Source organism: Buteo buteo, chromosome 17, assembly GCF_964188355.1.
Source record: "Buteo buteo chromosome 17, bButBut1.hap1.1, whole genome shotgun sequence".
In the NCBI taxonomy this organism is placed as follows: Eukaryota; Metazoa; Chordata; class Aves; order Accipitriformes; family Accipitridae; genus Buteo; species Buteo buteo.
Window position 1 is genome coordinate 7014713 of NC_134187.1, and position 13157 is coordinate 7027869.

At 41.4% G+C, this 13157-nt stretch overlaps 1 protein-coding gene across 3 annotated transcripts in view; it reads right to left on the minus strand.

Moving 5' to 3' along the window:
* The window catches only part of PTCHD4 (patched domain containing 4), an 85631-nt gene that overhangs the window by 48896 nt on the left and 23578 nt on the right, over positions 1–13157 (minus strand). For all 3 annotated transcript variants that reach the window (XM_075049831.1, XM_075049830.1, XM_075049829.1), the window contains one exon: positions 11055–11535. In XM_075049831.1, the coding sequence (XP_074905932.1) occupies positions 11055–11535 (481 nt within the window). The remainder of the gene's footprint in view (positions 1–11054; positions 11536–13157) is intronic.

Here is a 13157-nt window from a genome sequence, read left to right on the forward strand (position 1 = left end):
TAACTTTGTTTTAAGTTTATTATTAAGGGACCTCCAATATGACCAGTGTACTCCATTTGCCTATTAAAGTTATCAGTGGATCAGTGACCCAGTTACACGCACGGTTAAGGGAAAATTCATGGAGGAACCTGATCTGTAGGTAAAAGAATTTCTCTATTTTTCAACAATTTCTGTGATGCTTTCACTTTTCCTTACTAATATCAGGTCAAACAATCCCCTCTAAGAGTTAGAAACCTTGCAAATGTTCCAGTAAAAGACATTAAAGGGGATATTTGTGTTACTGAATAATGAAACTAAAGATCTCCTCATCTTTTCTAATAAACATTGAATAAACTCCAAGGAAAATTATCAAAGCTAAAATAAAAAAAAAAATCATAAGGAATGCATTGTCTGATGTGTGTTTTGCAATACAGTGTCAGGTCCTAGGGAAGTGGTATGCAAACATGACAGGGTCGGGTAAAAGAGGTCACAAAAGACAAGCAAAGGTCTCCTGGAGCACTGACAATATTTTTGCAATTTAAAAGCTGACAAAGTATCTTTTCCAACTTGTGAGAAAAAACTCCCGAGTGGATGAGGTTTAATGATTTCATTGCTGTAAAAGCCAAGTCATGACTGTTTACCACATACACAGTTTTTTACTTTTTTTTTTTCCACACTATACCTAAGGAAAATGGATTGACATTTTTGTCTTGTTTTGCCCAGTGTTCTATGTTTGTGTATGCATTTGGGTTTTGTTTGTCTGTCCTTGACCACCAACTACTTTCATACCTCCTGACCAATTTCAAAAATTGCAGCAGAGCAGAGGAGGTTTCAATCATAATAAATTTCTGAACTTTTTTTTTGGAAATAGTCCGCAAAGAGATTCTATTACTTTCCCCTCAGGGAAATAATAAGTATATTAGAGGTCAAAATCCACGTAAGAGAGATCTTTTGAGACTTGCTTCATTAACTGCGTTGTTCAGAGCCTGACTTCAAATAACCTAAGAGAGTGGTAGAACATCTGTATCTATGATTAGCAAAGCCTTTTCTCCCTCAACATCCTACCAAGGTTATTCATTTAAAAGCAGGCTAACTGCATGATAAAGTCCTCCCTGTTTCTTAGCTCTGATGGGAGAGACATTGAAAGCCCACACAAGGGATTACAAAAGGCACTGAGCTGTACTTTTGCAGCGAGCCAAAGACTCGGCGAATCCAGCGGCTCTCACTCCTAAAAGTGGTGCCTTGAAGTTGACTGGAAGTGTGATGGGAGGGATATTTGCACTGTTTTTTTGCCTAATGTATTCAGCTCTTGTACAGCCCCAACATTGCACTTTCTGGTAATGCTTTCAATAGCGTAGTTAGCATCTCTCCTGTGGGGCTGTCTTCTCTTTCAGCTGCTCCCATGAGAAGATTGTGCATTAGAAGGGGTTTGGGTTTGCTCTTTGCACAGTTTCTTTTTGCTGTGGTATCTACTCTAAGCACAAACAGGCTTTTTGTTCCCAGGGCTCCCAGTCTAGTTTCAGAAGGTTTAAATTGCCTTAACTGAAAACTTCGTCCTAAACTGTTTTAAGTTACTGTGGGACAAAAGGTTTCATTGCTCTGCACTCAGTATGCAGAGCACCTCTCTGCCTTCAACTTCCACAACTGCGTCTCCCTGGAGGATAGTAATTTCTCAACAGTAATAGTGAAAATATCAACTAGAAACTTAAAGAAACACAGAAAATTTCACCCACTAGGGTCTCACCGGATGTGCAGTAATCTGCCATTTGTCCTCTTTATAAAGCAATGCAAGTGCTCCCTCTAGTAGATTATACCTGCAGTTTCTGAATTTATGTAAAGTTTGCAAAATGATATAGTGCTAATTGGTTTCATGGCTATGCTAGCAGAATAGTTTTCTTTATATGCAGGATATCAACAGCAATGGAGTTCATAACACCAGGAAAAGCTACAGCATTTAAAATTTCTGTGGCAAATTTGCATTTGAATATGGGTTAGGATGTATGGGTTGGGCAGGTCAAAGTGTCATATCAGGCTGCGAAGAAATGTTTTTCTTCCTTGGGCTTTAAGAATATAGAGTATGAGCAAAAAATTCTCTACTGCTGAAGTGCCAGATAATCGCAGGAAATTGCAATGACAACATGCCAAGACACAGCTACGTATTCTTAGGGAACGCAGAATGATTTTAGAGACTGCTGAGCCACATAATGTGGCCATTGCATTCACCAGTGAAATATAGCCTTGTCTGGGTAAAAACTAGCATCTGCTTAACAGAGCACCACCTGCACGTTGCTCTCAGCCAGGCGGTACTCACCAATGCTGTATCTAACCTGCACAGCAGGAGGAAGTTGAAGAAGATGGAAATGCAATTATCCACACTGAAATCCAGCCAAGACAGTGAGGACAGTATACCCAATCTTGCAGAACAAAAATTAAAGAGTATCTTTAGTGATCCGAAGCTGCAAAGGCCTGAGGTTTTCATCTCATTCGGTTGGTGGTACCACTTGCAGCCCCGTGCCTACGCCTCTTGCTGCTGCAGCTCTCGCGACCGCTTTGAGCATCCAAAAGAGCGAGCCCTTCTTCATCTCGCAGTCAGACAAGCGTGGATGAAACATGACCTGCTTCATCTCATCCAGCAGGACTAACACATGGAAAGTCATAGCTGTAATACCCGAGTATGCCTTTGTCTGAAGGCCAGTAACACAGGTGTATGCCAATGGCACGGAAGATACTTCTTGAATAATGTAGGTTGCTGCTATCATTTATTACCACTTGTGGAGCAACGAACCCTGAGCCAGTGCAGCTTCGGCGTGCTGTATGTTACTGCAGGCAGTTATCCTACCAGAGAGGAGAAGCCACTTCATGGAAAAGAAATGGAGTAAAAAAAAAAAAGGATCAGAAATGGAAGGATAAAACTGAATTATTAAAAGCTCAACCGGCTAGTGATTGCTCAAAAGAGGACATATAAATGATACAATATCCAGTAAGGCCTTTTTAGTTGGGTTTGTATTTGCAATAGACTCTTTAAGCCTTTAATTCTATGCAAAGTTTTTGACATTGCAGATGAATCTAGCAGATAAATATTGATTTAGAACATTTGGTAAATGGTCTATTGAGTTCTATATCTTTTTCCTAACTCTTTGGGGAAAACTATCACACTGAAAGAGGGCAGCTATGGGAAAATTTCTTCACAAGTCAAATGTCTTTGTACCTTTTTTTTGAACTGGGCTTTTGAACATGGTCATTAATTTTTGTATTTCTTCCTTACTATTATGTTTTAGTGTTGCAATGTTATTCAAAATAATGAAGATATTTTAGCTAGCTGTGTAAAAATCCAACCCTTTCTGAACCAGGCTGAATTTTGAGCCACAACCATAGCTCACAACAGTGAGTTCCAGGGGCTATTTGCACACAAAAGGTATTCCAGGAGAAAGCCAATGCCTTTTCTGCCTTTCATTTTTGCTTAAAAACCAGCGGCACAACTTTGGATTTCCCTACAGAGGAACACAGTACCTAAGGCAAGCAGACAGCATGCTTGACAGCGCATAGGATCATTCACTCTGTGCTCCCTCTGGTAGCAGAGCCCACCTCTCCTGCTCAGCAGAAAAGAAAGGACACTGCAAGATTGCGTTTTCCCACCACACAGCAAAGAGCACAGGACACATCCTCAGCCTATCCCACATCTGTGCTTTCCTGCAGATCCACAGGGCTCCAGCAGAGACCAGAAACCCCCATCAATCTTCCTCTATGGATGGAGCTCACAGAAAAATGTGAACTACAGTAAAATATCGGGGGAGAAAAGATCTGGTAGGAAATTATATCCAAGCTGAAGTAAGCACAGCCCTATGTATAAAATATCCTAAAAGTATTTGCAAGTACATAGATACTGTGAAAAATTACACTCCACAGTCAGGCCAGACAGACTCTGAAGTTATAGGCATAAGCTGTAGCAGTGAAAATATTAAGAAATACCTTTATAAATGTATGACTGTTTAAGCACTGGAACAAGCTGTCGAGGCAGGTTATGGAATTGCTAGCAATGGTGCTATTCAAGGCTGGATTTGTCATTGCCCTATTAGGGATGATATACATGGAGCTAAATCATTTCTGCCACGAGGCAGCTCCTTTCCAGCCCAAATGAGCCAAATGTAAATGTGATGTGCATCGATACATACTAAGTACAAGGAACGAAACTCCTGCTAAACGAGATCAACACGCAGAAAAGGTGCATCCAATAAAGAACCTTAAATAACCCAGTCATAGGAATGAGCATTGCCATGAAAGGGTAGAAAAATGAAAGCAAGTGGTGTTCAGACAAATGCGTGAGACATCTGGAAAGGAAATACCCTTTACTATCTGAACAGAATTTGTGTATTGATTAAGAGTACTAAACATACATTTTTAAGTGCAAAAGAAAACCATTCCCTTTAGCTTTTGACTTTTTAGCTCAAAACATGCTCTCTTCTCTTATCAAACCACTTTTTTTCAAAGGATGGTAGAAATGCTTGCAGCAAATTAGAAGCAGCTCAAATAACAGTTACCAGTCTGTTAGTTGCAGATGGAGACCAGAGGAAGCCGTTTTAATAATAATAATAAAAATAAAAGACAACAGTATTTGGAGACTTTACTATGGACAAATGGGTTAATTGGGTTCCCACTAGAGTCAGAAGGAGGAGGAAAAGTTTAGCTGACTGTTCTCAAGCAACAAACCTGGCCAATGTCTTTTGTATTTGCTCTGTCATTATGGAGGATCTGGTAGTGCTGGTCTGTCCTCGGGCAATGGTCCAAGGATGAACGCTACAACCTGAGACAAGCCTCAGAATCACTGACCAGCCACCTCCTGGCGTGGGGCAACTGCTCTAAGAGATGGTGACATTTGAGGTGATAAGAGACTTTCTGGTAAGTCTCTACAGAAAAAGAAGAGCTAGAATTCAATCTGTAAGGGATTCAAGTCAGTTTATGCATATGTGCACACATGTATATGTATCTTGGAGCTTATGTATAGACCTTAGGTGTTGAAGTCCAAGCAGTCACCCTAGCTTTTTCAGAGATGGATAGGACCCTCTACAGATTAGTGCCACTTATCCCACCCACATATGTACTAAGTGATCGTCCAAATGACTTTGGAATTACCTATTTCTCTCTATCAACTGCAAAGGAAATTTAGATTGTGTCATTTCAGCTAAGGGAGGAACATTTGGGACACCTGAAATTAGGTGCTAAAACCCCTGTTAGGACTGAAGCTGGCTGTGTTTCTTTTTGCATCCCTTTCTGCGGGGCATGAGAAGGCCCAAAGGACCCGGACAGAAATATCCTCATGTCGCTTGTGTTTGAGGAGAGAAGGACAGCCCCAGTCCTGTTGCCTCCCCCTAACCATGACAGCTCCAGGGCATAGCTGCAGGGCCAGACTGCGTGGTGCAAGTGTAGCAGATTATCCCAGAAAGGCTTTGGTCTTCTGCTCAAAATCCAGGAAAGACTGTTCTGGGGAGGTTAACCTTTCCTATAGAAATGAAAAAGACCCAACCCTCTGCAGTCAGGAATAGACTTGGTAGGGACTACACCAGGTTATGGGGAAATCAGCCTTACAAATACGGAGAATGTCTAAACCCATTCATATGAATTATTTATGTTATCTGCTCATCCAAATAGGTCATTTTAAACATTTTTATATATTTCCATTTTTTTTCTCCTGCTGCCCCATGGTTTTTTTTGTTATTCCCATTTCCCACAGTAGAAGTCAAGAGCCGACATTTTCTAATTAAGGACAAAGTATTTCCACGTCCTTAATGATCTGCTGAGTGGGTGGGGACATGAACTGCTGTAACAACTAAAATGACAGATTCACTGTATTTCTAAGGCATGGAGTGGTGGAGGTTTATGTCAGTAGGTCTCTTTGCTCTAAAGGGTCATTCTCTTGCTCCTCATACAGATAGGAGATGATCATATAACATGAGGTTCATATGGGATTTGCTTTACTGCTGCTTCAAAAGGACAAAACCAAAGTCAGGGTCACTCTTGAAATATTTCTAAGTTGCAGTTGTAATCAGAAAGTCCATTGCTTGAAGCAAAGGTTAGAAATAGTGTGATACTTCATGTACAGGTAAACTAGTGATAATGTGCACTCACATTTGTCTTCTGAGGTTTAAAAAAATAATTTCCTCACCTGCACTGGGACTTTTTTTTGTAATTTACCACAACTCTACCACTAATGGTAATACTGTGACATTTCAAATTTACTTAAAGGTGATCACCAGCCATTACTTTAACAATTGTCATCCAAAGAAGGTTAGATGGCTTCTGTCTGAAATGCTAATAACTGCCTGGAGTCTCGTCTGCTTTTACCTTGCTTCTTCCTTCCATTTGAACAGCTCAGGGGAAGGAATAACTGGGAATTTTAACAGAAAAGTCTTCACTGTAAGTACAATCTCTGCCATCTATCTTGCATTCTTACATAAGGTATGGAGTTACTGCTGGAAACAGGTAGCCTATTGCTTCCTAAAGTTTTTGTATCTCTTTACTACACCACTACTAACAGTGTTGTTATTGGTAGTGGTAGTAGTAATAATATTGCAATGTGTTGTAGGGCATTCACTGAGCTTAGTGGTCTCTAAAGACTCAACAAGAACTAGCCGTTCCCATGAAGATCCTAGGGTATTCATGGTCTGGACTTACAAAGGGCAAGAAATATTTCTTACATCCACTGTGAATAAGCCTCCTAAGAAACATATACTTTATAATCCAAAAAGCATAATTATACTATAATTATACTGTAGTTACCTTTTTAACATAAGATTTCCACTATTCCAAATAACGAGGTACTTCATGGACTGGCCAAAAATAATTACAGTGTAAAATGACATAATTAATATACCTGCATTTAAAAATATACAGTCGGATCCTCAGCTGAGTTAAATCATTATCTCTCTGATGATATCAGTCTGTTTCCTGTGCATTAAAAAGCAAATCATGGGAGCAATAATATCTCAATTATGTAGTTAACCTTCTGGTTATATTAATTAGTGATGATTAGGCATGGGAAACCATAATTATGTCACGTACATAACATCCCTTTGAAATTGCATCATGAATTCAAACACAAAAGGCAGATGTGAACACCTAACCAGGTCCATTTCTGACATCTAGAACAAATCTGAAACTCAGTGATTTGACCCTCTATCTCCTATCTGAAACACATCCAGTGGTGATAGCTCTGCTGGTGTCAAACTTGCAGAAGAAACTTCAGTTTGCATGTGTCCCAGAAGAGAAATGCAAGGTAGAACTGTCCCATATTCTGATTTCACATGGTGGTTACTAAAACCCAACTTTAAAAAAAAAAAAAAGAGACAAACAAAACACCTAGGTCCCCTTCAGTTCCTAAAGGAGGAAGCCCTGAAACTAAAGAAGCACCTCTTCTCTACCTCATCACATTTACCCATTTGTCTGGGGTATGAACAGCTAAGAATCAGCACCTCTTGCTCCTGTTTGCAGGAGATCCTGGCAGTCAGAGCATTATTTGCACAGGACCTTTCTGAAGACTTGCTCCTCACAGACTCAGAAACCACAGTGGTAGACACTGTACTGGGGAAACTGGTTTTCCTGAGGCAGCTGCGAAGGCCATGGTATTGTGGAGTCAGAGCAAGCAGGATTTTCCACCACTGTCGTCATGCCTAACTTAAGACTGAAGCTTTTCACCTTCAAGGATAAAGAGAAAAGCCAATTTGAGCTAACACACTTCCCCCAGTATATCAGAGAGATGCTTAATCCCAGCAGACCATTCCCTCACAGCAGGACTACAGCAAATAATTAATGTGTAGGTCATTCAGTCCAAATTTAGAAAAATATTAAACATTTTACTTTCATATAGGCTTCTACCATATATTGAAACCCACAGAAGCTCTGCACTGCAATAGGAATTATGGACCTAAACATTTGTACAAGTCCAGGGTTATTCCTGTCATTCAGATGGCTGAATCCTGCCATTTCTGCAGGCAAAAGGACAAGTGCAGAAGAACATCACCAAAGTTCCATTAAAATTAATCCTTTGAAAAGTGAATGTCAGAAGAAACTGTGTATTTTTGACCAAACAAATATACTTTAAATGGACAGTTTGCAAATGTCAGGTTGAAGCGTTCCAAAGTTAGGAACCGCCAAAATTAAGGTTGCCTGTGTGTTCTGTGTAGCATTGCACTTGCAGGCACTTTGTGGCTGTTATTACCTGTTTTGCCATTTATTTTTTTAATCTAAGTAACTTGACTTTGAAAGGCTGACTTGCAAATCTGGCATTTGTAATTCTGGGAAACCCCGCTTTACACACTGTTTCATCTATATTTACTCAATTATTACCTGATGTATTGTTTGCTTTCTGCTGTGCTAGCAGCAAAAGACACTGGTACAACATGGGCCAGAGTTATGTATTGACCCACAGAATCAAAAGTCTTGGGGTCTCCAGTGGATCTACTCTAAGGTGTCAGATCAGTTCACGGTAAACCAGGTTCAGTAGAAAACGCTGCCCTGTGAGGAGCCCAGGTCTGAGAGGTCCTGGGTATATCACAGGCAGAGCAAGGTCTCATTAGCTGGCACTGTCACTTAAGGGACTTTGCAGGATATAACCCAGTATGACTTTGGTAAGACATACTTCCTGCGGTTTACTTTACCAAACTGTAAAACTGTTGCCTAATATTTACCAGCAGCAGTTCCCAGGCATTGCAAGCTGTTCTCTAACGATATTTCCAATTCAGTCTGAGATTCCTGAATGAAATATCTGTAGAAGGATTACTTAATTGTTTTCTTTTTCAGCCTGAAGTTTGTTCAATATAATGTTATAGAAGCAATCCTTGCAAATATCTCACTTCAAGAGAGGTGGGTTTTTTTCTTTTCTTTTGCTCTTGGCAGTGGCTGTGGCAAGAATGACAGCGCAAAACACAACAGAAAGTTATAAACATTACTTTTCCTCAGATAGCAAACAAAATCCTGGATTACCAGCATCCTAGATGGGAAACTGAGCCACTCTGCTTTCAGAAACTCCCACCCTTGTCTCATCCTGGGGCTGCAGGGTCTGTATAAATTGAGCGCAATATTAATGCCATGTCAGTTGATTCTCTTGGCCTGTATGGATGCTGATGCTTTTGAGGTCAGCCCAAAGATGAGCTTCACCTACAGCCACTCTTTGGGGCTCCTTGGGAGTGACAAACTGGGGACCTGCCAATCAAAGAGTATGGGCCCATATCTACAGCTGCCTAAAAATGGACACTAGCAGAGGAATAAACAATTGAGGCCATTTGGCCCCACTCTTTCATATGCACCTCCTGACACCCAGCAAAAAGGTTGCCATAATCTGGTAACAGGCATGAGCCTCCTCTTCCCCACTGTCATCCTTTTCTCCATTCTGCCATGCAGATTTCTTTTTCTTAACCCCACACCACTCGCTTACATCAGGATCCATCCCTGTCACAACTGGGCACGTTCTCTGCTCCTCCTGCCAGTGTTCTTCCCTTCCCCCTCTCAGCACTTTCTTTCCACCAAGTCCTCTTACACTGCAGAGCTTTGCACAGCATCTTAAGAGCTGGCACAGGGCAGACCATGCCAGGGGCCATTGTCACGATTTAACAGCGCAGACGATTGAATTAGGCTTTGGCATGGCTTTTTTTATCACTATTAATGAGGTCGAGCCAATCATGCAATTCCTTGGGGTCTTTTGCCTCAGTCCTCCCTTTCCCTTCTGCAATCTTGACCATCCACTCCATCCCACTCCATCCCACCTCAGCCAGCTGCTCCAGAGATGCTGGGTGCAGGACTGAGGAGACCACGGCTCGTCCCCCTTGGTTAGAGACACAGATTCATTATCAGGGGACAGACAAAAATAGGAGGCAGGGGGTTGGGGGATGTACACCTACAAGACTCTTCTTGAGGGGAAGAGCAAGAAAATGTAGAGGTTTGGGAGCTGGAAGTTTTTAAGAAAAATATAAGACCCTTCTTCGAATCTTGACTCTAGCTTGTGGCTTTGCTTATTTAGTTATCTCTCACCATAGCATAGGACTTGGGCTTGAGTACTTGAAGCATGAATGGAATTTAAGAAATTAACTGTAAAGATACAGAGTTCTGTCCACACGTAAAGTTTCCTGCTATCAAAAAGCAAGCATGAAGGTTTTTGGGTCTGGGCTGCCACTGCTGAGATTTTGCATAGAGTCATTGCTGGGGTTCAGGCTCGTGATACGGTGAAACTCTGACAAACTTGGATGCGATTGCACCAAACAACGCTGCCTCAGCAAGCCGTTTTGGGCATGTTTCCCTCTTCCTTTCCAACGTACCTTTCCAGCAAACTCATTAACCACACAGATGCACTAAAAGTGCTTGGAACAGAAATGAGAACAGAAGGAACAAAAACAATACTTCTGCTAAAAGAGCTGGGTTTTACGTTTGTTCTTCGTCTGCACCTTCCCCTGCCTGGGTGCGACACAAAGGAAATCTCTGCAGCTGATCTGGGACTTTACAAACCGAGGGATTATGCGCTACAGATACTGACAGACCCCTTTGCTTACAGCCTGGCAAACACCACAACAGTAATCTCCTCTCTGAGATAAAGCCCGTCAATCTTATTCTTACACCAACCCGTTCCCCTCTGCCCCTCAGACAGAGCTGGAAGAGAAGCCCTTCTCGGGAAGGATGCTGAAATCTTCCCTTCCTCGGTGCCCTCCTATTTTAACTTACTCTTTCAGCTGGCCTCCCATCAAAGTCAGGTCAACACACATCCATTTTCTGTGCTGAGCTGACTAGTTTTCAATAACAATTTCTCCTTCGTTTTGTAACAGAGATCAATAAAACTGCCCCTTTCTCATATTGGCCGAGATTCCAGCAACGTCATTTGCTCTTTATTGTTGCTACTGCTTTGTTTTGTTTCCTTTTTCTTTTCTTTTCTTTTTTTTTTCTTTTTTTTTTGGCAAGGCACAGATCAATTTAACACGATGAAAATGACTTAGACTTTCACTCAAGGTAAAATCTGCACTTTATAACCCAGGATGTAATTTACAATCCTGTCATTAAGCTCTGTTAATCCTATTATTATGAAGATAAATAATTACCCATAGCGAAGAAAGGGATTCCCAACAGAGTAGAATTATATTTTCCATCAGTAATGAAAAATATCCCTGCCGCAGTGACACTGGAAATACAGATAGTGAGTACTCCCAAGAGTCCCAGGAAAGGTTTGCTACGCAGGCAGTCCTTCATGGAGCTCGAGAGGGTAGCAGTCAGGAGAATCAGCATCAGGCTCACCAAAATTTTGCCCCTGGCCAAGAGACTGGTCTGGTGGAAGTCCTTCCAGAGGCTAAAGGACGCTAGTGAGTAGAGCTGCAGATCTTGGTGATCCAGCTGCATCTTGTGCATCAGTTTACAGAATTCACTCTCCCACTTCTCCCCAATGAGGTCCTGGGTGACAGAGCCATACGTTTGGAGGTAGTAAGTGATTTGGATGGCTCTGGCTGATTTGACTCTCTGGTCCTTGCTGTTTGGCACTTCCATGACCCCTCCGAGCTGGTGGCCAATAAAACTGTTCCTTCCATCCTGGGAGAGAAAGTAAAAAAGATGAGCATGTGGTTATCCTGCGTAAGATGTGATACAGTGATACCGTTTGGCTCTACCTTCCTCTCACAGACATGCCGAGAGCTCCACTCAAAGGCCACTGCAGCCAACAGGAGTCGTGCCGTTCGCTTCAGTGGGCTTTGGGACGCATCCCTGTTCCCTGCCGCCACTCTGTTTCTTACTCATTTTAGGCTCATTTGCAATTCTGTGCTGCAGTTCAGGGACTGCTCTGACACTCATTGCGGTCCCAGATGTTCGGGGACTGAAACGTAGCATGCAAGCTCCTCACCCCGTGGGAGAGGATCGCTTTCCCACATTTTAACTCCGACAGACAACAAATCTCCAGTTACTGAAGTATGAAAGTTTGAGATGAAGATCAATTTCTGGAAGATTTGTGATTTCCTGACACTTTGGAAATGCTTTTAAAAAGTTGTAAATGTACAGAAAATGAGGCCTGGTTCCTCAGTATACAGATGTAAATCTAGACGTATCCACAAAGTTTAATAGCTACTCTGGCTCTAGAAAAATATAAGTAAAATCAGACTTCTTGGATTGTTTATTTGAGATTTCATGTATTTCTGTCAGTGGCACAGAGAAAAGAATCTACCTTACACCTCAATTTAGCCAGGATTTGGTGGCTTTGTATTTCAAGAATATGAACCTTACTCTGTTCTCACTTATTTCAGTATATGCTAGGACATAAAATGCTCCATGACACTCAGTAAAGGACACATCACATGCACTCAGGATCAGCCCCTGCCTATTTACAAGACCAGACCATTTTTTTGGTAGAGTTACCTGGTCACATTTAGATGATTTTTTTTTCTTTTTTGTAAGAAAGTTCCTGTGAGGAAAGTCCTTGCTTTTAAGCCCCTGGTTATTCTAGTTCTCTAGATTAACTGTGATGTGCCCCTTTCAAAACAGGGGAAGCTTGCGTGGATTTAGAAGATCAAACGCAGTTGCAAACTGAGGAAGAAGACTCAGTAGATATTGGATAAAAATGTCCTAGCACAAGTAATCTCTTTGATCAAAAAACTCTAAACCCAGGGATTAATGTCTGTTGCACACCGAATAACAACATTTTGTGCTTTTTTCCCTGTAAATGGAATGATAAGTTTTCAGATTTCTTTCCTCTTGTATTTAATAAAAACATAAAATTTTCAAACCAGTCAACGTATAAAACATCCTGCAGCAGCAAGTTCACATGAGATAATACTTTTTACCTAGATGGGCTATGGGAATGAGCTGACTGACAGCTTGAATTTGGGAGATGCTCTGCTCTACACACGCACATGGAAGCAGTCATCTGCAAAAGGCCAGAAGCATTTGGGGGAGACACATTTAACATCTATTACATCCAACATTAGCCATTTCTAGAAACACCTGTGCTGCACGCAGGTCATTATCTGAAATTGCCAGACCTGCTCGTCGTAATGATTCCCATCCTAAGGAAAAATCAATGAAGCAAGGTACCAGGCTTTATGGAACATAGATGTCTTCCGGCATGTCTGCTCATAGAGCAAATAAATATCAGAAATTGAGAGACAGTGTTGAAAATATTTTATATACTCACCTTGTCCTGTCTCTGGTACGTAAAGGAGGTA